The following is a 24,321-nucleotide window of genomic DNA, read 5'->3' as shown; positions in this document are numbered from 1 at the left end:
TTCCTTGCAGCTCGGTTTTTTGGCTAAAAACGAGCTTCCTTCACGTCCTTGGCCTAAGTCGTTCGAGATCCCAAGCCTGTCCAACTTGGTGGGGAACGAACTGGAGAGAGTACTTTGCCCAGTTAGAGCTCTTAGGTACTATCTAAGAAGGTCAAAACCTTTACGAGGACAATCAGAAGCCTTATGGTTTGCTATCAAGAAGCCTTCGCTACCAATGTCTAAGAACGCAGTTTCTTACTACATCAGGCTTCTGATTAGAGAAGCACATTCTCATCTGAAGGAAGAAGACCTTGCTTTGCTGAAGGTAAGGACACATGAAGTGAGAGCTGTGGCTACTTCAGTGGCCTTCAAACAGAACCGTTCTCTGCAGAGTGTTATGGATGCAACCTATTGGAGAAGCAAGTCAGTGTTCGCATCATTCTATCTCAAAGATGTCCAGTCTCTTTACGAGAACTGCTACACCCTGGGACCATTCGTAGCAGCGAGTGCAGTAGTAGGTGAGGGCTCAGCCACTACATTCCCATAATCCCATAACCTTTTTAACCTTTCTCTTGAATACTTTTTATTGTTGTTTTTGGGTTGTACGGTCGGCTAAGAAGCCTTCCGCATCCTGGTTGATTTGGCGGGTGGTCAATTCTTTCTTGAGAAGCGCCTAGGTTAGAGGTTGTGATGAGGTCCTTTAGTATGGGTTGCAGCCCTTTATACTTCAGCACCTAAGAGTCGTTCAGCATCCTAAGAGAACCGCTACGCTCAGTAAGGAAGACGTACTTAATAAAGGCAGAGTAATGGTTCAAGTCGACTTCCTTACCAGGTACTTATTTATTTTATGTTTGTTATTTTGAATAACTAATAAAATGAAATACGGGATACTTAGCTTCTTTGTTAACATGTATGCTGGTCTCCACCCACCACCCTGGGTGTGAATCAGCTACATGATCATCGGGTAAGATTAATATTGAAAAATGTTATTTTCATTAGTAAAATAAATTTTTGAATATACTTACCCGATGATCATGAATTAAAGAACCCGCCCCTCCTCCCCATAGAGAACCAGTGGACCGAGGAGAAAATTGAGTTCTTGTTGACAAGAAGTACTTGAGTACCTGACCACAGATGGCGCTGTTGAGTACACCCCCACCTGGATAGCGATCGCTGGCGTATCCCGACCGTAGATTTCTGTCGGGCAACGGAGTTGACAGCTACATGATCATCGGGTAAGTATATTCAAAAATTTATTTTACTAATGAAAATAACATATTATTATTGTTGTTGTTGTTATTATTACTTGCTAAGCTACAACCATAGTTGGAAAAGCAGGATGCTATAAGCCCAGGGGCTCCAACAAGGAAAATAGACCATTGAGGAAAGGAAAATATTTTAAGAAGAGTAACAAGATGAAAATAAATATCCTATATAAACAACGAAAGCATTAACAAAATAAAGAGGGAGAAATAAGATAGAATAGTGTGTGAGTGTACCTTCAAGCAAGAGAACTCTACCCCAAGACAGTGGAAGACCATGCTACAGAGGCTGTGGCCCTACCCATGACTAGAGAACAATGGTTTGATTTTGGAGTGTCCTTCTAGAAAATCTGCTTATCATAGCTAAAGAGTCTTCTACCCTTACCTAGTTGAAAGTGGCCACTGAACAATTACATTGCAGTAACCCCTTGAGTGAAGAAGAATTGTTTGGTAATCTGTGTTGTCAGGTGTATGAGGACAGAGGAAAATATGTAAAGAATAGGGCTGAGTATTCAGTGTGTGTGTAGGCAAAGGGAAAATTAACCGTAACCAGAGCCAATGTAGTACAGTTTAGCCAGTCAGAAGACCCCATAACCCTGTAGCGGTAGTATCTCAACGAGTGGCTGGTGCCCTGGCCAACCTACTACCTAAACTTGGTAATTTTTTACGATTGTTGCCATGGAAGGGGTGATTATCCAGAGCCTCTACAATTTATTGCAGATTTTCTTATCTACCTTTGCCGAAGAAAATTCCTTTCAATTGCAGCGGTGAATGGCAATTTCTTAGCCTTGAGCCAGATCTTTCAATTGAAGTGCTTAGACCTTTCCTTATCATGTGAATTGTCCATGCTCATTAGGAGCTTCAAACAGTCTTCCCTACCAAGGGAATTCAGACCACCCGCGAGGGGTGTAACCTTAGATCCCTTAGAAGGGCAGCATGCAAACCACTATGATTCGTTGGATAAAGACCTCTCTCTAAAGTCAAGTATTCTAGCTTTGAGTCTTTCTCCATCTTTTCTCTTAAGGACATGTGAGGGGGCCTAAACGCTACTCAAAGATAATCCTGTCCTTCAGACTGCATAACCAGAATCTCCTTATTAATGTCAGCAGGATTAGAAAGAAAGTTTTGAAAACACCATTTCCCTCTGGCTTTTGGAAACTATTGAAAGGGCATATCTCTAAACAGAGAATCCTAATGATTCAGTTCTAGTACGGGCCCTTGAAGTCAGAGGAATTGGGTCAATGCCAAGTGTATGAGGTTCTTCCATGAACATCTGTCCAGAGACAGAGACCTAGCCTAACCACCTTGAGATTCTTATCTGGTGTTAAATGTGGCTGTGTCAAGACCCTGCACCTCTTATGGTTCGAAGTTTGACATAGCAGCCAGTTTGATTATAGGAGTTTCTTCCAGTTTCATAAGGAGTCTCCTATTAAAAGATGAGGGTTTGTATTCTTTGTATAAAATCAAGTATCCAAAATTAATATACCCAAACTGTATACTGTATCTGAATATCTGCCCAATAATGTTGCTGTATGTGTAATGAGAATCCTGTTGGAATTTGGAAAATGTTATAATTTTCATGTTAAAACGAGAAAATCTTATCATTTTCATATTAAAACGAGAAAATCCTAGTTAAATTTTGATTGCAAGGAAATACAAAGAAGAAAAAAGTCTACTCTTGTGTGAAGAGGAAACGCTGTTTACTAAATCCTTGGAAATAGCATGCTAGGTACCATTCATAAGTTAAAGGTGATTTTATTTGAAGATAAAAAAGCTGAAATTATAATAAAAAGATACATGAATAGTGTCTTCTTATTAAGGGTTACTTGCCGACCTTAACAAGAAACTAATTGGGTATTATTGGTATGGTAGCTTGCAGTTTTTAATCACAATGTTGGATTGATTAAAGCTTGACAGTAGTGAAAGCTATCAAAGATTGAGATCTCTGCTCTTTCTCGTTAAGGTTAAAAAGGAAAACCAAAAAATTTGTGATAATATTTATTATTTCAATACTTACCTGGCAGTCATCTTGCTTAACCCTCTTTAAGTTACAGCTTCCTAACCTCTTTAATAAAAAAATAGAAAAATCCCTATCCTTTCCTGTATTGTGTACCCATATAGGTGGTCATTGGTCCCAATGTCACCTGTGAATCATCATTGTATTACTTAAAGGCACAGGCACTCAGTGGTCATCAAGCTTACCTTCTCAAAGGTACACCTTCCCGATATCTTGAATAACAAAGTAAAAAAAAATCTGTCTCCTCTCTTCCCTATATCACCTACCCCAGTGGAAGGTCTTTGGTCTTGCAACACTACTTATGTCAATGTAAGTTTTCCAAAAACCTCATAACTAAGTCTAAGGATACTTTGAAATAAGAAATCTCTTGACATCACTAAAAGATGGGGGAGGCAGGAGGGAAGTAGATGACTACTAGGTAGGTATTGAAATAAATTTTATTAAAATTCCCCTTTTTTTCGGTGAATCTTAACTGATACTCATTACACGGATTCCCACATCCTTATGGATGTGATTATATGAGATGTGAGGGCACGAGTCCCATTATAACTATCTTAAAGTTGAATCATTATTTAAACCAGTCTTATATATCTCACCTTTTTAAACTGTATCAACATTCTATGTTTCCTAGATTATGGAATTTTTGAAAACTTGTTTTATTTCATAAACTAGAGACAATTATCATATATTAAGAAATAATTTTTCTTTTCTTTTTCTTACTTATTAACTGATCCCCTGTGAGGCTTTTAAAAATCAACTGAAAAAATCTCTTAAACCTTCAATTATTACTAACCTAAGCTGTACAATCATAATGAAAAAAACAAAACACCTAAATTTGTATATAACCTGCTGCTACCATAAGACCTAATGTAAAATTTTGAGAACAAATCATGCCTTTTTTTTAAGTAATGTTTTACGAAACTGATTTGATATGCCATTGAGATGCTGCTAACACCTTTTCCTATGGCAAAATTTTCAAGAAACTATGAGAATTATCCCTAGTGTCTAGAGATCTAACTTTCAAAACATCACATTTGTTCCGTAACCGAAATACAAACCACGCTATTTACATTGGGTTTACCTTTTAGCGCAGCTAAAATGACGAGCCAATAGTTTTAACGAGGGTTAATTACCCCCGCGCTAGTTAGCGGGAGTTGGGGGAAGGGTAGCTTGCTACCCCTCCCCCCTCCACACACCGGTGACTTGCTTCACTTCACTTTTGGCTCGGCGGTGATCAGACGTGTCTTCTCATCGTCCTCGTGACAGCCTTTAATTTTCTGCTTTCTCTTTACAGCGTGTGTGTTGGTTGGAAGTTGACCTTCATTATTATTACTTTACAATGCGTACATGCCCTGGAGTTGCCGGTCGTCCTTGTGGGACTTTCATATCAAACGTAACTACGGACCCGCACACCCTTTGCCCTCAATGTCGGGGCCGACGGTGTGACCAGGAGAACATGTGCCGTGAGTGCAGGGAGTGGTCTGCCTCCCAGTGGGAGAGGTTTGGCCGTCGGCGTAAGAAGAAGTCCAGGAGAGACCGTTCTCCTTCGGGGTTAGCCTTGAAGGAGGAAGGTTCTCGGGACTCTTCTTCCGCCGCCCAAACCTCCTCCGAAGCTCCCCCTCGTCCGTCTCCTAAGGAGAGTCGGCCGAGTGGTAGCGCAGGCCCTAGTTCTGTTTCCCGACCTTGGGTGGGGGGAGAGTGCGTCGCCTCCCATAGCGAGGCGGTTCCCCCTCCTCCTCCGGGGGAGGTTATTGATAATGCCTTAACCAATGATGATCTTTTGCAGATTTGGTCGTCCCTGGGGCTTAAGGGCTTGCCCTCCAGGGTCGCCTTTATTGACCTTGTCTCGTTGGGGGCCGCTGTTAAGCAGTCGCCGGCGGTAGCAGAGGTAGACCCTCTGTCTATTGTCGACGTCGTGGTGACAGAGGCCTCCGACGTGGCTGGGCAATCCTCCGCAGGTGCTGTTGCGGATGATGGTGCTAAGGGCTCTCCTTCCCCTTCCGTACATCCTTCGAAGGGGGAAGTGAGTCCTTCGGTCTCTGCTGCTGCTCAACTTCCTTCTGAGGGAAGTGCTTTGATGGAGACTCCCCTTCGGAGGACCGATGGTCCCGGCGATCTTCCCCGAGGCCGCCTCCGCCGTAAGGCTCACCGTCCGCTACGCCGCAAGGGCCTTCCTTCCCCTTACAATGGGGTTAAGAGGCGCCTTTTTGGGTCTTCTTCCTCAGAGGGGTACTCTCCTCGTCAGCCTCAACCTACAGCTCTGTCTTCCTTGGACCTCTCTGCAGACCGTTCACCAACTCCTGCCAGATCTTTGCCTTCTGGAGAACTCGTCACCCGACGAGCAATGGTCCCTTCGGGGCAAAGGGATCCTTCCTTCCACGAGCAGTGTTAGCGCACAGGCGCTCTCCTGCTCGTCAGCGCTCTCCTGATCGCCAGTGCTCTCCTGCTCGTCGGCGATCTCCTGCTCGTCGGCGCTCTCCTGATGTTCGCCCTCCTCGCCAGCGCTCTCCTGATGTTCGCCCTCCTCGCCAGCGCTCTCCTGCTCGTCAGCGCTCATTTGAGGACCATCGCCCTGCGGTCTCTGACCATCCAACAGTTCCTGCTGAGCTCCCTGCTCACCATCTGTCTGATCCTGTGGCTACGCAACATCGTTCTGCGCGTGTGTCAAAAGCACATGTTCGCCAACGCGCCAGCGATCTTCCAGTTCCTGCTCGTGAACGCGCCGCACCACCTGTCCTCGCCGCGCCACCTGTCCTTTCACAGGACACGCGTCGACCTTCTGCTCGCCAGCGATCACCTACTCGCCAGCAATCACCTGCTCGCCAGCGTTCACCTGCTCGCCAGCGCGCACAGGCGGTTTTAGTATCGCCTATTTACCAGGGTTCTCCCACGTGTCAACGATTGCCTACGCGCCAGCGTTCACCTGCTCGCCAGAGTTCACCTGCTCGTCAGCGCGCACAGGCGATTTTAGTATCGCCTATTCAACAGTGTTCTACGCGTCAGCGATCACCTGTCTCTCGGCGATCTCCGGACCGTCCGCGTGTGTTACAGCCGGCGCACCAACGTTCTCCAGCGCTTCTGAAGGAACATGGTTCGCCATCGCGCGATCGCTCACCTGCGCATGCTGCTCGCCATCGCTCGCCAACGCGCCATCGCCAACCTGCGCGTCAGCGCTCACCAGCTCATCATCGATCGCCTGTGGATCTACATCGCCAGCGGTCTTCCTCACCCACGCGGCAGCGCGTTTCCTCGCCGTTGCGCCAACGCTTGTGTTCGCCGCCTCGGACACGTGTTCATTCACCTGCCCACCCTCGCGCCCACTCGCCTGCGCGCCCGCGTGATCATCCACCTGCGCGCCCGCGTGACCTTTCGCCCTCGCGCGACCATAGTTCACGGCGAATTCCGCAGCCGGTGGTAGCAGCAGGAACGCGTGTTCCTAGATGACGCTCGGGATCGCCTCCACCCAAACACAGGTTGGTAGTGCAGGACGAGGAGAGGTTAGTACATCATTCTTCCCCACCTTCTTTTCAGGCAGGTACCGTGGTGTCCACTCCAAAGGATCACCCGATCCCTTTCCCTTTAGCGAGGATTTCGGACTCTGTGTCCTTGGAGCAACAGACTTGGTTTGGTCGTCTGGCACGGGCGTTAGTGAGGGTTATGAAACCAGCACTCGCCAACCAGGGTAACAAACCAACGGCTGTCTCTCCTACGCTGAAGAGAAAGAGAGGAGTGGACTTCGTGGTGACTTCCCCCAGGGCGAAGTTGGTTCCCAAGAGGTCGGTCGCGAAGGCCCCTTCTCCTGCACGAGTGCTTTCTCCTTCTCCCGTGGACGAGGCCTTTCCGTCCTCAGGTGAGTCCAGTGGGACGGTAGTCTTCCCCTCGGCACCAAGGGGGGAGACTTCGATTCATGCAGGAGAATCATCTCGTGAGGAAGGGGCCCCTCGAACCTCGTTGTTGGGATCCTGTATCCCTCCCAGGAGGGAATCCAAGGACTCCAAGACCGTCCCTAAATCCTCTGCAAGGATTCGTCAGGAACCCACGACTACCCGGGGGAATGTCCACGTGTCACCCCAAGAAGAGATCCCTGGGGCAGGAGACTTAGCTGCCAGCCCGCAGGGAGGAGAACAGCAAGAATCCGAACATGCCTTCTGGCAGGTCCTAAGCCTGATAAGGCAACTTAACGGGCTCATGGATCCAGTCATCGCCCCCCGTGAAGGCAAAGACACGATCTTGGATGAAGTGTTTGACATTCGGAAGGCCCCTAAGACCAGTGCGGCTCTGCCCTGGTCTCGGGGTCTGAAGAGTGCCAGAGCTAGGGCCAACGCTCAGCTCACACTTCTTGCCTCCTCCAGTCGTTCCACGGCCGGGAAAAAGCTCATCCCTCCTCCTCGTCTTCAGCAGAGGAGGTATTTTGAGATCCTGGGTGAGCACAACCTCGCTCTTCCTCTCCATCACTCTGTGGAGGAGCTGGCGAAGGGAGTTCCCCTTGAGAAGCTCTCTGCCCGGCAGGTGTCGTTCTCGGCGGCAGAGATCCTTAGCCACGAGAAGGTCGCTAAGTGTGCCATGCAGGCCACTTCGTGGCTGGACTTTTGGCTAGGATCTCTGGGCATCCTATTGCGATCGGAGGACTTGTCCAAGGAGACCAATAGGAAGGCCCTGGAGACCTTCTTGCTCTCGGGCACCCGCTCCATCGAGTTTTTGGCGCACCAGGTTACCACCCTGTGGGCCAACTTGGTGTTGAAGCGTCGCGATGCTGTGTCCGAGAGATTCCATCCGAAGGTCCCCGCCGTGGATGTGTGTAGGCTCCGACATGCTTCCCTTCTAGTGGAGAACCTGTTTGAGCCTCAAGACATGGAGCGAACGGCTGAGAGGTGGAGGAAATCCAGCACGGACTCCCTCCTCCATAGGGCCCTTACAACTCGCCCCTATAAGCCTCCAGCCCCGCCACAACAGCAGCAACAGCCTCGTAAGGCCCCCAAGCAGGCACCGGCAGTTAAGAAGGTGGTGTCTAAGCCCCAGCCCTTTCCAGCCAAGGTCAAGAGGGACGGTAAGTCCTCCAGGGGAGGCAAGACTCCTAGGGGTGGCGGCCGCGGCCACAAGCCCTAGGGGTGGCAGTCCCCCTGCGTGTGGGGGGATGCCTTCAGCGTTGCGTCCGCAGGTGGCAGCAACACGGGGCCGATGCTTGGACGGTCTCAGTAATCGGCCAAGGCTATCGCGTCCCGTTCACAACATCTCAACCTCCCCTGACAGCAAATCCAGTGTCGTTGAGCTCCTATGCCACGGGATCGGCAAAGGGGCTGGCCCTTCAGACCGAAGTCGAGACCATGCTCGAGAAGGGTGCTCTCCAGGAGGTCGTGGACGGCTCCCCAGGCTTCTTCAGTCGACTCTTTCTTGTAGAGAAGGCTACTGGAGGCTGGAGACCCGTCATCGATCTCTCAGGTCTGAACAGGTTTGTCAAGCAAACCCGGTTCAGCATGGAGACAGCAGACACGGTAGACTTCATGTGCACACTGGATCTAAAGGACGCGTACTTCCAGATCCTAATCCATCCGTCTTCCAGGAAGTACCTGAGATTTTGCCTAGACAACAAGATCTACCAGTTCAAGGTGCTGTGTTTCTGTCTCTCCACAGCTCCTCAGGTGTTCACCAGAGTGTTCACCCTGATTTCATCTTGGGCGCACAGGAACGGCATTCGTCTCCTTCGTTATCTGGACGATTGGCTGATCCTAGCAGACTCGGAGTCGACCCTTCTTCGGCACCGAGACAGGCTTCTGGATCTTTGCCAGGATCTGGGCATCATGGTAAACCTCGAGAAGTCCTCTCTGCAGCCGTCCCAACGACTGGTTTATCTAGGCATGCTAATAGACACCAATCTCCACAAAGCCTTTCCATCAGACGACCGGATAGCAAGACTGAGGAGGGTGGCGGAACCCTTCCTCAGGCGAGAAGAACTCCCCGCCCAATCGTGGTTGCGTCTCTTAGGTCACCTATCCTCCCTGGCCCGTCTGGTTCCAAACAGCCGCCTCAGGATGAGATCCCTTCAATGGCGGCTCAAGTCCCGGTGGAATCAAGGATCTGATTCCCCGGACATTCTGATCCCAATGGGGTCTCTGGAACAGACGGACTTGCGGTGGTGGCTGGTCGACGAGAACCTGCGGAAGGGAGTGAGTCTTCTCGTCCTCCCCCCGGGATTGACTCTGTTTTCGAACGCGTCAAAAGAAGGGTGGGGGGCGCACGTTCTGAACCAGAGGGCCTCAGGCCTTTGGTCAGAATCAGAAAAGTGCCTACACATCAACCTGCTAGAATTGAAGGCCGTCTTTCTGGCTCTTCAGCAGTTCCAACGGTCCCTGGCGGGTCACTCCGTGGTGGTGATGAGCGACAACACCACGGTAGTGGCTTATATCAACAAGCAGGGAGGCACTTTTTTGCAACAGCTATCCCATCTTGCAGTAGAGACTCTGAGGTGGACCGAAACCCACTCGATAACACTATCAGCTTGCTTCATTCCTGGCAAGAGGAATGTGCTCGCCGACAGTCTGAGCAGGGCCTCGCAGATAGTGAGTACCGAGTGGTCTTTGGATCCTCAGATAGCCAAGAAAGTCTTGACTTTGTGGGGTTCCCCGACTGTGGACTTGTTCGCGACAGCCTTGAACTTCAAGCTGCCCCTGTACTGCTCCCCAGTCCCGGACCCCAAGGCACTCTGGCAAGATGCTTTCCAGCAACAGTGGGAGAACATCGACGTGTACGCCTTCCCACCGTTCTGTCTGATGAGAAGGGTGCTCAACAGGACCCGACTATCGGTCAACTGTTCGATGACTCTGGTAGCTCCGCTATGGCATCACACGGAATGGTTTCCGGACCTTCTGCAGCTCCTGACGGAACTCCCGAGGGAGCTTCCTCCATGACACGAGCTTCTCAGACAACCCCACTTCGGCGTCCCTCACAGGGCCGTAGCCTCGCTTCGGCTTCACGCCTGGAGATTATCCAGCGTCTCCTCGCGGAGAGAGGCTTTTCGCAACAGGTTGCGGAGAGAATGTCTCGGCACCTGCGAAGGTCCTCTGAGGGAGTCTACCAAGCAAAGTGGAGAGTCTGTTGTGGTTGGTGTCGTGGAAGGGTATCTCTCCACTCGATGCCACTATTCCAGCAATAGCGGACTTCCTCGTGTATCTGCGGGAAGAAATGCGCCTTTCTGTCTCGGCAGTGAAAGGCTATCGCTCAGCCTTCAGATTGAAAGGCTTGGATATTTCTTCATCGCTAGAACTCTCTTTACTCATACAGTACGTAGCTATGAGCTTACCTGCCCCCAGTCGGAAGTGAGACCCCCTCCTTGGAACGTGGTTCGAGTCCTCAGGTCTCTTAAGAGACCTCCCTTCGAGCCATTACGCCAGGCCTCCGATCGCCACCTGTCTTGGAAGACGGCTTTCCTACTCGCCTTGGCTTCGGCCAAGCGGGTTAGTGAACTTCATGGTCTCTCGTACGACATCGCCCATTCAAGGGGATGGGGGGAGGTAACGTTCAGGTTCGTCCCTGAGTTTGTTGCCAAGACTCGGAATTCTGGAGTGCCGGATCCTCGGTTCGACTCTTTCAGGATCGCGAGTTTCCGTTCTGTAACAAACGACCCAGACCAGCTGCTACTATGTCCAGTGAGGTGTCTGAGGCACTACTTGAAGAGAACGGCTGCAGTCCGACCTCAAGTGCGAGCTTTGTTTGTGAGCACAGGCAGGACTAAGAGGAGGGTCACCAGGAACACCATCTCAGCTTGGATTCGAAGGGTTATCCACCATGCCCTGAATCCTGACCCTCCTCCGTCACGTCGCCCTCGGGCCCACGATGTCAGGGGTATTGCTACATCCCTGGCCTTCAAGAGAAACTTCTCTGTGACGCAGGTACTTCAAGCTGGGGTCTGGAAGCGTCAAACGACCTTCACAGCCCACTACCTGCAAGACGTGACCCACAGGAGCCTCGATACGTTTTCTATCGGCCCTGTGGTGGCTGCACAACAGCTGGTCTAACCTCAGGCTCCTATTTGGACAAGTAGCAGTAGGTTGAGGGCGTTGTTACCCGGTCTTAGTCTGCGTGAATTAAAGAGTATGTCTGACCCTTTCTTCTTTCTTCATTCTCCCCTCTCTTGGGGAAGCAGCATCCTGGTCCTCGCATAGCTGACCTCGACCTCTGCAGATAACCCATGCTTTTTTGTGCTCCTAGTATTAAGCTTAATACTGTTGCGTCTCCCATACCCTGACGAGGTGGTATTGGGAACGTCCTATCCTAGAATTCTTATCTGAAGGTCTCAAGGTCAACTTCATAGGACGAGTCACACACTCCTCCACACACTGCTTATGTAAGCCACTCGTTCCTAGCGATGCTAGGAACTTGTGAGGTACAGGGGCTCCCTCTCTCTAGTGCTGCTCACTGAGGGATCGAGCCCCCGGGCAAGCCGAAGTCAGTAAGGCTGGGGACTTTCCACCCTTCCTAAGGGGTAAGTCACCCAATGTAAATAGCGTGGTTTGTATTTCGGTTACGGAACAAATGACAAATTCGAAGATAATTTGTATTTTTCCTAACCATACAAACCTCAGCTATTTACACACATGTGCCCGCCATCCCTGACCTCTAAGTGAAGGGAAGCAAGTCACCGGTGTGTGGGGGGGGGGGGGGGGGAAGGGGTAGCAAGCTACCCTTCCCCCACCCCCCGCTAACTAGCACGGGGGTAATTAACCCTCGTTAAAAACTATTGGCTCGTCATTTCAGCTGCGCTAAAAGGTAAATCCAATGTAAATAGCTAAGGTTTGTATGGTTAGGAAAAATACAAATTATCTTCGAATTTGTCATGTTTAGCATTTAAGTTCTTTGTGCACTTTTTTCGCTAAGCTTTAAATAATAAATAACATAGATTCTTGGAGAGATGGTATTCTAATCCTACAAAAGTGATTAGAAATGCTGCTTATAACAGACTGCTCTAATCAGACAAAAACCTATCCTACCAATCCCTATTCATTTACTGACAAGAGAATATGGATATAATGAGGCAGTAATTCTTGTCCCTTAAACTTAAAAAAGTGATAAAACACTCTTATTCAAAGCAAATACCATGTGCTTTGTTGATTTCAAAGCCAAAAAGAAGAGATTTTTGTAAGTTATTTTAATGCTAACATTTCCAGTGGTTCATATCGAGGACCTGTAGAATATTGTAAAGCCACATCTAAACTCAATGAACCAACTTAATATCTGGAGGTTTCTTAATATTTAGATGTGAATACATCAGCAATGATATTTGAAGAGGGTAAATCTAGCCTAATCTGCTTCAGCACTGTACAGTATTAAACATTGACCTATACCCATTGATAGCTATAATAAAGTTTTTTATATTGAAAAGGGAACATTTAACAATAATGTCTAAACTGGTTTTTTATTATTGAAATTCAAATAGATTTGCACCAACCAAACTAAATGTTGCACTATTTTCTGTATGAATTATGGGTAAATAACCATTTGTAAGCTAAAATAAACAATATAGAGGTCCATTAGGATCCTTTATCTCTGAGGATATGGTGGATGGTTTTCATGCAGTTAGCTGAAGCATTTGGGGTTTTGGTGTCCTATTTGCATTAGAAGGTATTGGAGAAGATTAGTCTTTGCAGGCAACCCTAGTGAGACTTATGACAGTAGAGGCCATAGATCTGAGAACCACTTCCCCTGGGTCCAGTAAAAGGCTCTTATGGTCATTCTACCGTTTGGTAATGTTTGGATAAGCATAAAAATCTATGTAGGGCTTCCACCTCTTGATCCTAAATTTCCCTGCATACTAACGGGAGAAGAGATTACCCACGCAGCAAAACTTTGTGTTTCTTGCTTAAGTGATTGGCTATGGAATGTTAATTTCTCCCCAGAATGAATTGGGGTAGCAATTGAATTCCCCACATTTCTATCCCCCATAATATTTCTTTTGCTTTACGGAACAAAGTTTCCTGACCTTGTCCCTTCCTGCTTTCCTGAAGCTAGAGCTTTTGTGTTGTCCATGTATCCTCCATTACACTCCCTCATCAGTAGAGTTTCTTGCGCACATATAGCCTTGAACACTGCCTGAAGCTCTTGACAATTTATGGGTAGGGTATAAGGTGACGATACGCAAATGATTAATTATTATTATTACTAGCCAACCCTAGTTGGAAAAGCAAGATGCTATAAGCACAAGGGCTCCAACAGGGAAAAATAGCCCAGTAAGGAAAGAAAAGAAGGAAATAAATAAACGATATAAGGAGTAATGAAAAATTAAAATAAAATATATTAAAAGAACATTAACAACATTAAAACAAATAATTCATAAACTGTATAGACTATTCAGACTTATGTCAGCTTGTTCAACATAAAAACATTTTCTGCAAGTTTGAACTTTTGAAGTTCTACTGATTCAACTACCCGATTAGGAAGATCATTCCACAACTAGATCACAGCTGCAATATAACTTCTAGAATACAGTGAAGTATTGAGCTTCATGATGGAGAAGTCCTGACTATTAGAATTAACTGTATGCCTAGTATTACAAACAGGCTGGAACTGTCTAGGAAGATCTGAATGTAAGGTATAGTCAGAATTATGAAAAATCTTATGCAACATGCATAATGAACTAATTGAATGATGGTGCTAAATATTAATATCTAGATCAGGAATAAGAAATTTAATAGACCGTAAGTTCTTGTCCAACAAATTAAGAGACGAATCAGCAGCTGAAGACCAGACAGGAGAACAATACTCAAAGCAAGGTAGAATGAAAGAATTGAAATACTTTAGAAGAGGTTGATCACTGAATATCTTAAAAGACTTTCTCAATAAGCCAATTTTTTGTGCAGTTGAAGAAGACGCAGACCTAATGTGTTGCTCAAAAGTAAATTTCCTGTCGAGAGTCACACCTAATATTTTAAAAGAGTCATACAAGTTGAAGAAACATTATCAATGCTAAGATCCTGATGTTGAGGAGCCACTGTCCTAGACCTATTTACAATCATACAGTACTTTGAGTTTTGTTAGGATTCAACTTTATACCCCATAATTTGTTCCATGCATTAATTTTTACTAGATCTCTATTAAGGGATTCAGCAACCCCAGATCTACATTCAGGAGATGGAGTTGATGCAAAGAGAGTAGCAGTATCTGCATATGCAACAAGCATGTTTTCTAGGCCAAACCACATGTCATGTGTATATAGTTTGAAAAGTGATGGGCCAAGAACACTAACCTGTGGAACACCAGGTATCACATTTCGTTACTCACTATGTTGCCCATCAATAACAACTCTTTGAGATCTATTACTTAAAAATTCAATAATGATGCTAAGAATTGACCAACCCACTCTCAACTATTTGAGTTTGAAAAGAAGGTCCTCATGATTAACACGATCAAAGGGAGCACTAAAATCAAGGTAAAAAATTATGAACTTCCTGACCACAATTAAGGGATTTCTGTACAGCATTGGAGACTGTAAGAAGGGCATCACATGCTCCAAGGCCTTTACGGAAACCAAATCGCAACTAGGGAACAGATGATTACCATCAGCAAACCTATTATGACATTTTGCCAAAAGACGTTCAAAAACCTTAGATAATATGGGAGTTGTGGAAATTGGGCGGTAATCAGTTATTGCGCATAAATTTTGATTGTGTTCACTGGGCTTAGAAGCGAAAGGAATGGATAATATATTTGAGGGTCTGACCACTTCTATCTCAAATTCCGATTGCATTTGGCAATAATCTGGATTCCAATATGCCGAACCCGTTGATATAGAAGAATCTGAAACCATATGAAAAATTCAAAGCTTGAGGTGAAGAATTTAATTCTTTAATGCACTGAGAAATATCACCTTTAAGATAATTCGTTGGTAAATTATTACCGCTAAGCACTCTCTTCGAGTATGTTAAACTAGGTTCAGGGTGGAATAGATTAGGCTGGTAGGTGCATCTTTAGTAGTCTTGATTATGTCTAATGACACATAATTTGTCGAAATAGTAACACTTGATTTCATGAAACTGGAAAACAGTTTTTTATAAACTGTAAACTGTGATTTAATCCCATCAGTCTCCTTTCTAACATCTGGCTGTTCACTCTTTGAACATTAATCATTATTTCTTTACTGAAGTCCACTAACTTAGCTTGATCTGTACTTTATCTTGATTTCCTTCCGTTTTTTTATGTTCTTTTACATTTTAAATCTAATTCACGAAGCTTTTATACTAACTTGACATATTCTGCTTTAAGCTTATCTTTATAATTTTGCACATTCTAAACATCTTTGCTCCTAAATTACATTGCTGACCCTTGCTCTATCAATTAAAAGAAACTTATACTCCTTTTTAAGAAATTAAGTAACAAGTTTAGTTATGAGGTTTTTGAGGCACCCATGCTTACAAGTGTTACGATGCTGATTCATTGCATGCATTATGGGACCCATGACCTCCTAGAGACTTGGGCGATAGGGAAGGGATCAAGTTTTTTATTTTTTTCATCAATTTTTTTATTTATTTTTTTTTTATTTATTTATTTATGAGGCAAGAAAATTGTAGCTTTGAGAAGGTAAGCATGATTTCCACCAGGTTAAGATTCAGTGAAATGATTTCAATGAATACAGAAGGAAGTTTGGGGAAAGGTATTTACGTTAATGGCTGCAGTACAAAGAGGGCAGTACTTTCAGCAACGTTAATTCATTGCCAAACACTAGAAAAAATTGTTAGTCAATATTATTTTAGGTACAGTATTAGAATGCTCAGATATATTTTTCCTTTGTAAGAAAGAATTTCCTTAAACTTTATAATGCAGTAGTGCATTTCGTATTGAAGAATTTCATTAAAAAGAGATCTGCTATTATTTATGGTCAAATTTTCCATGTACATATAGTTCTGCAAAATTTTCATATATATTCCTTATTTTTTCATGGTAGGAAAGAATCATGGTACTAAATTGCATCTTGGCTCATTCTTATTGTACTTCAGTAATTATTAATGTTTGTTCCAACATAATTATTAATGTATTTTAGTTCTTAATTTCTGTTTCATTCTTAACTCCTTTCAATACGATGTTACTGAACTAGCAACTAATGTGATTGTAAGTGGTTAACTGATGTTAACATTGTTACTTTTTATGTTAGTTGTTTATGTAAGGAATGACTTTTGGTGTGCTGTGATCTTACATCAGGCAATGCGTAGCGCTGGTGCAGAGGAATCTGAAAAGGCCCACACTCCACCAAGCCTGGATGCCTTGGAGAGCCAGTTAAGCGAGTATAGCTATGTCCATGGCCACATGCCTTGTCAGGTTGATTTTCGGATATGGGGTCGTCTGGCTAACCTCCCACTTACTGAAAGCCATCCAGCTGTATTCAGATGGTACAACCACTTATCCTCTTTCTCTTCTGAAGAAATAAAAGCTCTTCCTGACTTTGAACAACTCAGTGTCAGGGTAGACCTGGTAAGGGTTTGGAAGGTTTCAGATTAGCTTAGAATTGATTTTGCTTTGTTTTATGTATAGTTGTTGGCTTTACACCCTTTTTTTGCTTAGGTATAGGTTTTAGTGTCTCTCTGTGTTTGCATCTGAATGACAATTCACTGGAGTACTTATTCTTGTCTTGTTATAACAAAAAGTTGATTTGGTATCTTTGCAAAAAAAATGATTGAAGATTTTGTTTAAATTGAAAACATACATGTATGTGATGGATGGTTAGCTTTCTTTAATTTTGGATGTGGATATTTATATAACTGCATGCTAGCATGTGATAAATCCAAATATTGTTGGTCTTAGTTATCCTCCATGATTTTTCATTGTGCTTATGATATAGTTAGTTTTTATTATAATCTGCACCCTGCCTCTTCTCTGCCTTGGCCAATTTGTTGTCTGTGTGGAAATCATCTATCTCTGCCTTTATTTGGGCTTTGACATCCAATGATTCCTTCTTCTCCACAAAATTATAACCTTGATTGAGCAATTTTCAAGGTAAACAATGATATTTAAAGTAATTGATGCCCTTCAGTTACATTATGAAAATGGCCTTTCCAGATTAACATGGAAATGGTTGCTGATGAACAAGAAAAATTCTGATTTATTGGTGTTGAACTTCCTTACCTGCTTAATTTGCTTATTCCTATGCGTATATAAACATTTAATTTTTTGAAATAAGGAATGTCTTCAGCACAAGCTGAAACAGCTGTTGAATTTGTTAACGAGGTAGTTAAGATAGATTGTGTGCATGGGCGAGTAGCCCATTCACCCTCCTGTCAAAGACTACCCGTTTGTCTTCAGCTGCAACGAATATGGATGTACTGTTGCGACATTACCAGAGGTTTTCATTTTTTCTTTTACTTATTAGAAAGTGGATGATTGTATGAAACCTTATTGCTGATTATGGATGTTGCTAAATTTTGTAAATACTGTGGAAAGGGTGTTTTATGGAAAGACCAGTAGTAAAACCACACACTGTGTGGGAGCAAGATTTTTCAGTCATCCTCATGTGCTTACGCTTTCAGGAGGAAGAATAAGGCAAAGTCTTCTCCTGTTTCAGACTTAGCAATGCCCAAGAGGGTGTGGAAGAAGCTATATAACTCTGTTCTGTTCTCGTCATCTTGGCTTTCATAGCCTGAGGAGAAGGTTTGTAAGAAGTGAGTCCACTCTTCTTCCTTGTCCTCACCCTATTTTAATTCTGAGTCTGATACATCATCTAATAAGGAGGAAGAAGAAATAAAAATCCAGATGGTTGTAAGGGGAATTCCTACTTACCATTAATTGATTCTCCCTATTATAAAGGACAGAAGGTTTGTATACACATATGGAAACAAATAATGAATTTTAAAAGTAATTAATAGTTTTCCCAGCTGTACAAACCAGAATACTTTAAAGTTAAACATCTCACCTCAACCATCCCTTTAAGTTCTGAGTCAAAGGTCAAGGTCATTCTCACCACCTGCTATTAACTACCTTATTAATGAATTTAGTATTCCATTATATGCTGAAGACAGTCCCTATTTTAAAGAACTTGGGTTTATATAACTAGGACAAATACAAATTACTTTTACAATTTGTTATTTTAGGCTGAAGTTTTAGTAAGATACAACTGTTTTGGATTTATTTGGTGTATACCATCTCAAACTCAAAATTTGTAAGACATTTACAGTATTTGTAAAAGAATGCTATGCCTTATATTTTGGAAAGTAGGGTATCAACCATGGGGTCAGGTTTAATCTAATTACAGTAGTTCTCAATGATGTAATTATTCTTGAAGAAAGTCAGAAACTTTCGAACTTATAACCTTTGTTTTGTTATGTATAGAAAATCTTTGCTTTTCTTTAAGAAAAATGAGTGAATACATGATCCATTCATATTTATTGCATTATCTATACTGTATTTGTTATCTATGTGTCATACAAACTTTTCTCCTTTAATTAAGGAGGCTGATATAGGTAGAGCTGGAGACGGTTGTTAGAATTTGTTAACGAGTAGTAAACCAGCTGGGGACAAATCGTTCGTGTCATTACAAGCCTAGTCAGACCTGATGCTGATAAGTTACACTTTAGAGCTCCATTCTTTATAGCTAATGAAGCATCTCCTCCCTGAACATTGAGGAGGATGGTGGAATTTATTCCAACCCATTGATCATCATTCAGGTTTATGATTCCAAACTGATATCCCCTTACGTGGAAGGGTTTCTTTATTTAATAAAGTACATTTATCCATGTACAGGTCATTCTTTATCAGTCTTTTCATCCCTATGAATGACAGTTAGGAGGTTGTTGGAGTCACGGTTTATCTCCCGTACGGGACCAAGTAGTGAACACTTCTAGGGAAGAAAATGAACCATTCAGTTTTGTTCAAAGAGGACTTCCAACCCACGAGCAGTAAGTCTCCCTATTTAAAGGACAAGGGTTTGAATGTCACCTAGGAACAAATCACAAGTGTTTAAAGTAATTTGTATTTTTCCTAGCTGTACAAACCTGAGTCCTATAATCTAACTTCCCTCCTCAACCACCCCTCTCGGTCCTAGGCTGGAAGGTCAAAAGTAAAGCTATTTCGTTTGCAAGAGCAGACAGGGCTCCTTGCTCACACCCTTAACCAGCTGGTTAACCATTCGTTAAAAATTCTAATACAGTAACTGATATCAGCTTGTGCAGAGTCAATCTCCTGTATTAAAATTAAAAATGACATTTAAAGATTATTTTTTCATTAATTAAATAAACAAAATAGTTACATAATCAGGTCAAAGCCTGTTGTGTGTGTGTGTGGTTTTTTTTTTGAGGGGGGGTTAGGCTGAGGTTGAATTGTACTATATATGGAAGAAATGCTTGATTTTCTATTTTGTTATCACATTAGATTCTGATAAATCAGGTATCTTCAGTTATAATAAGTTAGTCTATTATTGTTATTATTATTGTTATTATTATTATTATTATTATTATTATTGTTATTATTGTTATTATTATTACTTGCTAAGCTACAACCCTAGTTAGAAAAGCAGGATGCCATAAGCCCAGGGGCTCCAACAGGGAAAATAGCCCAGTGAGGAAAGGAAAAAAGGAAAAGTAAAGTATTCTAAGAAGAGTAATAACATTAAAATATATATCCCCTATATAAACTATAAACAACACTGAGATTACCAAACAATTCTTCTTCACCCAAGGGGTTACTACAGTGTCATTGTTCAGTGGCCACTACTTTCCTCTTGCTAAGAGTAGAAGAGATTCTTTAGCTATGGTAAGCAGCTTTTCTAGAAGGACACTCCAAAATCAAACCATTATTCTCTAGTCTTGGGTAGTGCCATAGCCTCTGTACCATGGCCTTCCACTGTCTTGGGTTAGAGTTCTCTTGCTTGGGGGTACACTCGGGCACACTATTCTATCTAATTTCTCTTCCTCTTGTTTTTAAAATTTTATAGTTTTTATATGAAAGAGTTATTTTAATGATGTTACTGTCCTTAAAATATTTTATTTATTTCCTTCCCTCACCTGGCTATTTCCCCTGTTGAAGCCCCTGGACTCATAGCATCCTGCTTTTCCAGCTAGTGTTGTAGCTTAGCAAGTGATAATGATTATAATAATAGTAATATAGATCAACATGAAAATACTTTAGAATGTGTAATTTCCTTAGATATGATGAAGATTTGTAAAAAAGGTTATGAAAAATAATAAGTTTGTTTGATTATTTTAAATAGTCTAACTACTACTATGGTATTTTCTGTTGAGGGTACTTACGTAATCTCCTTAATACCTAATCCTTTATGGTTTTTGTTTAGCAATATGGACATGAAATATTCTAGTGGTGTTAGTTCGTCCTTAAACAGTGCAAAGTACTGTATATAGCATGTTAGGGATCGTTCTGTTCATTCATGTAGAAATTAATGCACTCTTCTCTTTATGCACTGTATTTGTTGATTCATGGGATATTTTTTTACATGCAAATATTGTGTTTAAGCATACTGTCTGTAATATTCTAATTAGGAGGTTGTATTGTCATGAAAATTTTTGGATCCCCCTTTTCAATGATATATATATATATATATATATATATATATATATATATATATATATATATATATAGATAGATAGATAGATAGATAGATAGATAGATCGATCTCTGTGTGTGGGTATGTATGTATGGTTTTTTTTACTGTTGTATTTTATGTTAATGACCTTTCTTTTTTCAGGCAAAAGAAGCAGAAGGAGATGAAACTAAAGTGCCTGAATCTGTCAGGGAAAAATTAACAGAACTCACTGTTGAGTTGTTACGACCATTATCTATATCACAGTTGAAGGAGGTATTGTATTTTCTTTAATGCTATTAATTTGCAAAAAAATTCTAATTAGTTATGTGTGGTATAGTTATTTGTCCCACTGTAAACGTATCACATCTATATAGCCTTAATTCCTGGTGTTCAAATATTCAAGTTTAGCAGTCTTTGTTTTACAGACAGAAGGGATTACAGCCATACTCATGCAACACCTGTGTCTTGAAGTAAACAGTAACTACCTACTTTGCCTTTTTTTTTTTTCTATTATGCTGTCAACAACTTTGCAGAATTACCCAGAGTATTATTAAGAGTATTTCTTAAAGAAATCTTTTGCTTTTGCTTTTTGGAATTATTAAATAAATTTTCTGTAAAGTAGGTTTTTAGATCAAGTTGTTTTCTATTAATTAGATAATGATGGGTTAGCTAGTGAACATTGGGTATAGATTGTATTTCTTCCTGTATTTTGTTGTTTTCTCATTGGGAATTTTTTTATTGTCGTTTTTCCTTACTAGCGTTAGTAAGGTACAGTATTTGTTCCTAGATAATACAAACATAAGTCCTTTAATAGGAGTATTATTTCAGCTTGGCTGGAATTTGTCTGTTAAAATTTTAACAGGGTGTTTTGTTCATTGGTAAACGGGAGGGGGTGGGGAGCGCCGTCCTCTCGCCAGCACACTGGGAAGCTACTACTTCTTCAGCCCCAGGGGTGTACAGATTTACTTTTGGTGTTTTTTTTCGGAAGTGGTGCACCTTCGTGAGCAGGATTCACTAGGATCCCCATCTTGGGTGAGTTTAGGCGGACCATGCTCATCCCATATGGGATCTTTTGGGCCATAATGATAAACTTTTTAAAGTTTATACTAATGTTGATTCGCCCACAAATCATATGATTATTATTGATGAATCACATTTTTAATTGTTGTTATTATTATTATTGTTGTTGTTATTGTTGTTGTTGTTGTTGTTATTATTATTATTATTATTATTATTACATACATACATACATATACCAAGGCACTTCCCCCAATTTTGCGTGGTAGCCGACATCAAACAAATGAAAAAAAAAAGGGGACCTCTCTTCTCTACGTTCCTCCCAGCCTGCCAAGGGACTCAACCGAGTTCGGCTGATACTGCTAGGGTGCCGCAGCCCACCCTCCGCCGTTATCCTCCACAGATGAAGCTTCATAACTGCTGCTACCTCTGTAGTCATCCAAGGCACCGGAGGAAGCAGTAGGGCCTACAGGAACTGCGTCACAATCGCTCGCCATTCATTCCTATTTCTAGCACGCTCTCTTGCCTCTCTCACGTCTATCCTCCTATCATTCAGAGCTTTCTTCACTCCATCCATAAACCTAAACCTTGGCCTTCCTCTTGTACTTCTCCCATCAACTCTTGCATTCATCACCTTCTTTAGCAGACAGCCATTTTTCATTCTCTCAACATGGCCAAACCACCTGAACACATTCATATCTACTCTAGCTGATAACTCATTTCTTACACCCGTTCTCACTCTCACTACTTCGTTCCTAACCCTATCTACTCGAGATACACCAGCCATACTCCTGAGACACTTCATCTCAAACACATACAATTTCCATCTCTCCATCACTTTCATTCCCCACAACTCCGATCCATACATCACAGTTGGTGCAACCACTTTCTCATACAGAACTCTCTTTACGTTCATGTCTAACCCTCTATTTTTTTACTACTCCCTTAACTGCTCCCAACACTTTGCATCCTTCATTCACTCTCTGGCGTACATCTGCCTCCACTCCACCATTTGCTGCAACAAGACCCCAAGTACTTAAACTGATCCACCTCCTCAAGTAACTCTCCATTCAACAAGACATTCTACAAAGGTAGTAAAGCATGTGTTAGGATAGAAAAGGAAGTGAGCGATTGGTTTCCGGTGAGAGTGGGGCTGAGACAGGTATGTGTGATCTCACCGTGGTTGTTTAACTTGTATGTTGATGGAGTGGTGAGAGAGAGGTGAACGCTTGAGTGCTTGGACGAGGATTGAAACTGTTAGACGAGAATGAACATGAATGGTAGGTAAATCATTTGTTGTTTGCGGATGATACTTTACTGGTTGCAGACGCGGAAGAGAAGCTTGACCGATTAGTGACAGAATTTGGAAGGGTGTGTGAGATAAGGAAGTTGAGAGTTAATGTGGGTAAGAGTAAGGTTATGAGATGTACGAGAAGGGAAGGTGGTGCGAGGTAGAATGTCATGTTGAATGGAGAGTTACTTGAGGAGGTGGATCAGTTTAAGTACTTGGGGTCTGTTGTTGCAGCAGATGGTGGAGTAGAAGCAGATGTATGTCAGAGAGTGAATGAAGGATGCAAAGTGTTGGGGACAGTTAAGGGAGTAGTAAAAATTAGAGGGTTGGGCATGAATGTAGAGAGAGTTCTGTATGAGAAAGTGATTGTACCAACTGTGATGTATGGATCGGAGTTGTGGGGAATGAAAGTAACAAAGAGACAGAAATTGAATGTGTTTGAGATGAAGTGTCTAAGGAGTATGGCTGGTGTATCTCGAGTAGATAGGGTTAGGAACGAAGTAGTGAGGGTGAGAACGTGTGTAAGAAATGAGTTAGCAGCTAGAGTGGATATGAATGTGTTGAGGTGGTTTGGCCATGTTGAGAGAATGGAAAATGGCTGTCTGCTAAAGAAAGTGATGAATGCAAGAGTTGATGGGGGAAGTACAAGAGGAAGGCCAAGGTTTGGGTGGATGGATGGAGTGAAGAAAGCTCTGGGTGATTGGAGGATAGATTTGAGAGAGGCAAGAGAGCGTGCTAGAAATAGGAATGAATGGCAAATGATTGTGACGCAGGTCCGGTAGGCCCAGCTGCTTCCTCCGGTGCCTTGGATGACAGCGGAGGTAGCAGCAGTAGGGGATTCAGCATTTTGAAGCTTCATCTGTTGTGGATAACGGGGCAGGGGCGGGCTGCGGCACCCTAGCAGTACCAGCCGAACTCGGTTGAGTCCCTTGTCAGGCTGGGAGGAACGTAGAGAGGAGAGGTCCCCTTTTTTGTTTCATATGTTTGATGTTGGCTACCCCCAAAAATTGGGGGAAGTGCCTTGGTATATGTATGTATGTATTCTTATTATTATTACTAGCCAAGGTGCAAGTTGGAAAAACAAGTTACTATAAGCCTAAAGGCTCCAACAAGGAAAATAGCCCAGTGAGGATTGGAAACAAATAAACTACAAGAGAATTAATGCACTGTTAAAATAAAGTCTTTAAAGAACAGTAACAACATTGAAATAGATATTTCATAAATAAAGTATAAAAACATCCAA

At 43.0% G+C, this 24,321-nt stretch overlaps 1 protein-coding gene across 1 annotated transcript in view; it reads left to right on the top strand.

Moving 5' to 3' along the window:
* Window positions 1-16,431: 16,431 nt before the first annotated feature.
* Window positions 16,432-24,321, top strand: part of SerRS (Seryl-tRNA synthetase) — a 61,579-nt gene continuing 53,689 nt past the window's right edge. The window contains exons 1-2 of the mRNA XM_068360789.1: window positions 16,432-16,713; window positions 20,933-21,043. Coding sequence (XP_068216890.1) covers window positions 16,447-16,713; window positions 20,933-21,043 — 378 coding nt within the window. The 5' untranslated portion in view covers window positions 16,432-16,446. The remainder of the gene's footprint in view (window positions 16,714-20,932; window positions 21,044-24,321) is intronic.

The sequence above is a fragment of the Palaemon carinicauda genome, chromosome 37 (assembly GCF_036898095.1).
Source record: "Palaemon carinicauda isolate YSFRI2023 chromosome 37, ASM3689809v2, whole genome shotgun sequence".
NCBI lineage: Eukaryota > Metazoa > Arthropoda > Malacostraca > Decapoda > Palaemonidae > Palaemon > Palaemon carinicauda.
The sequence above is the reverse complement of the archived record's forward strand: the minus strand, read 5'-3'. Positions and strand labels throughout refer to the sequence as shown.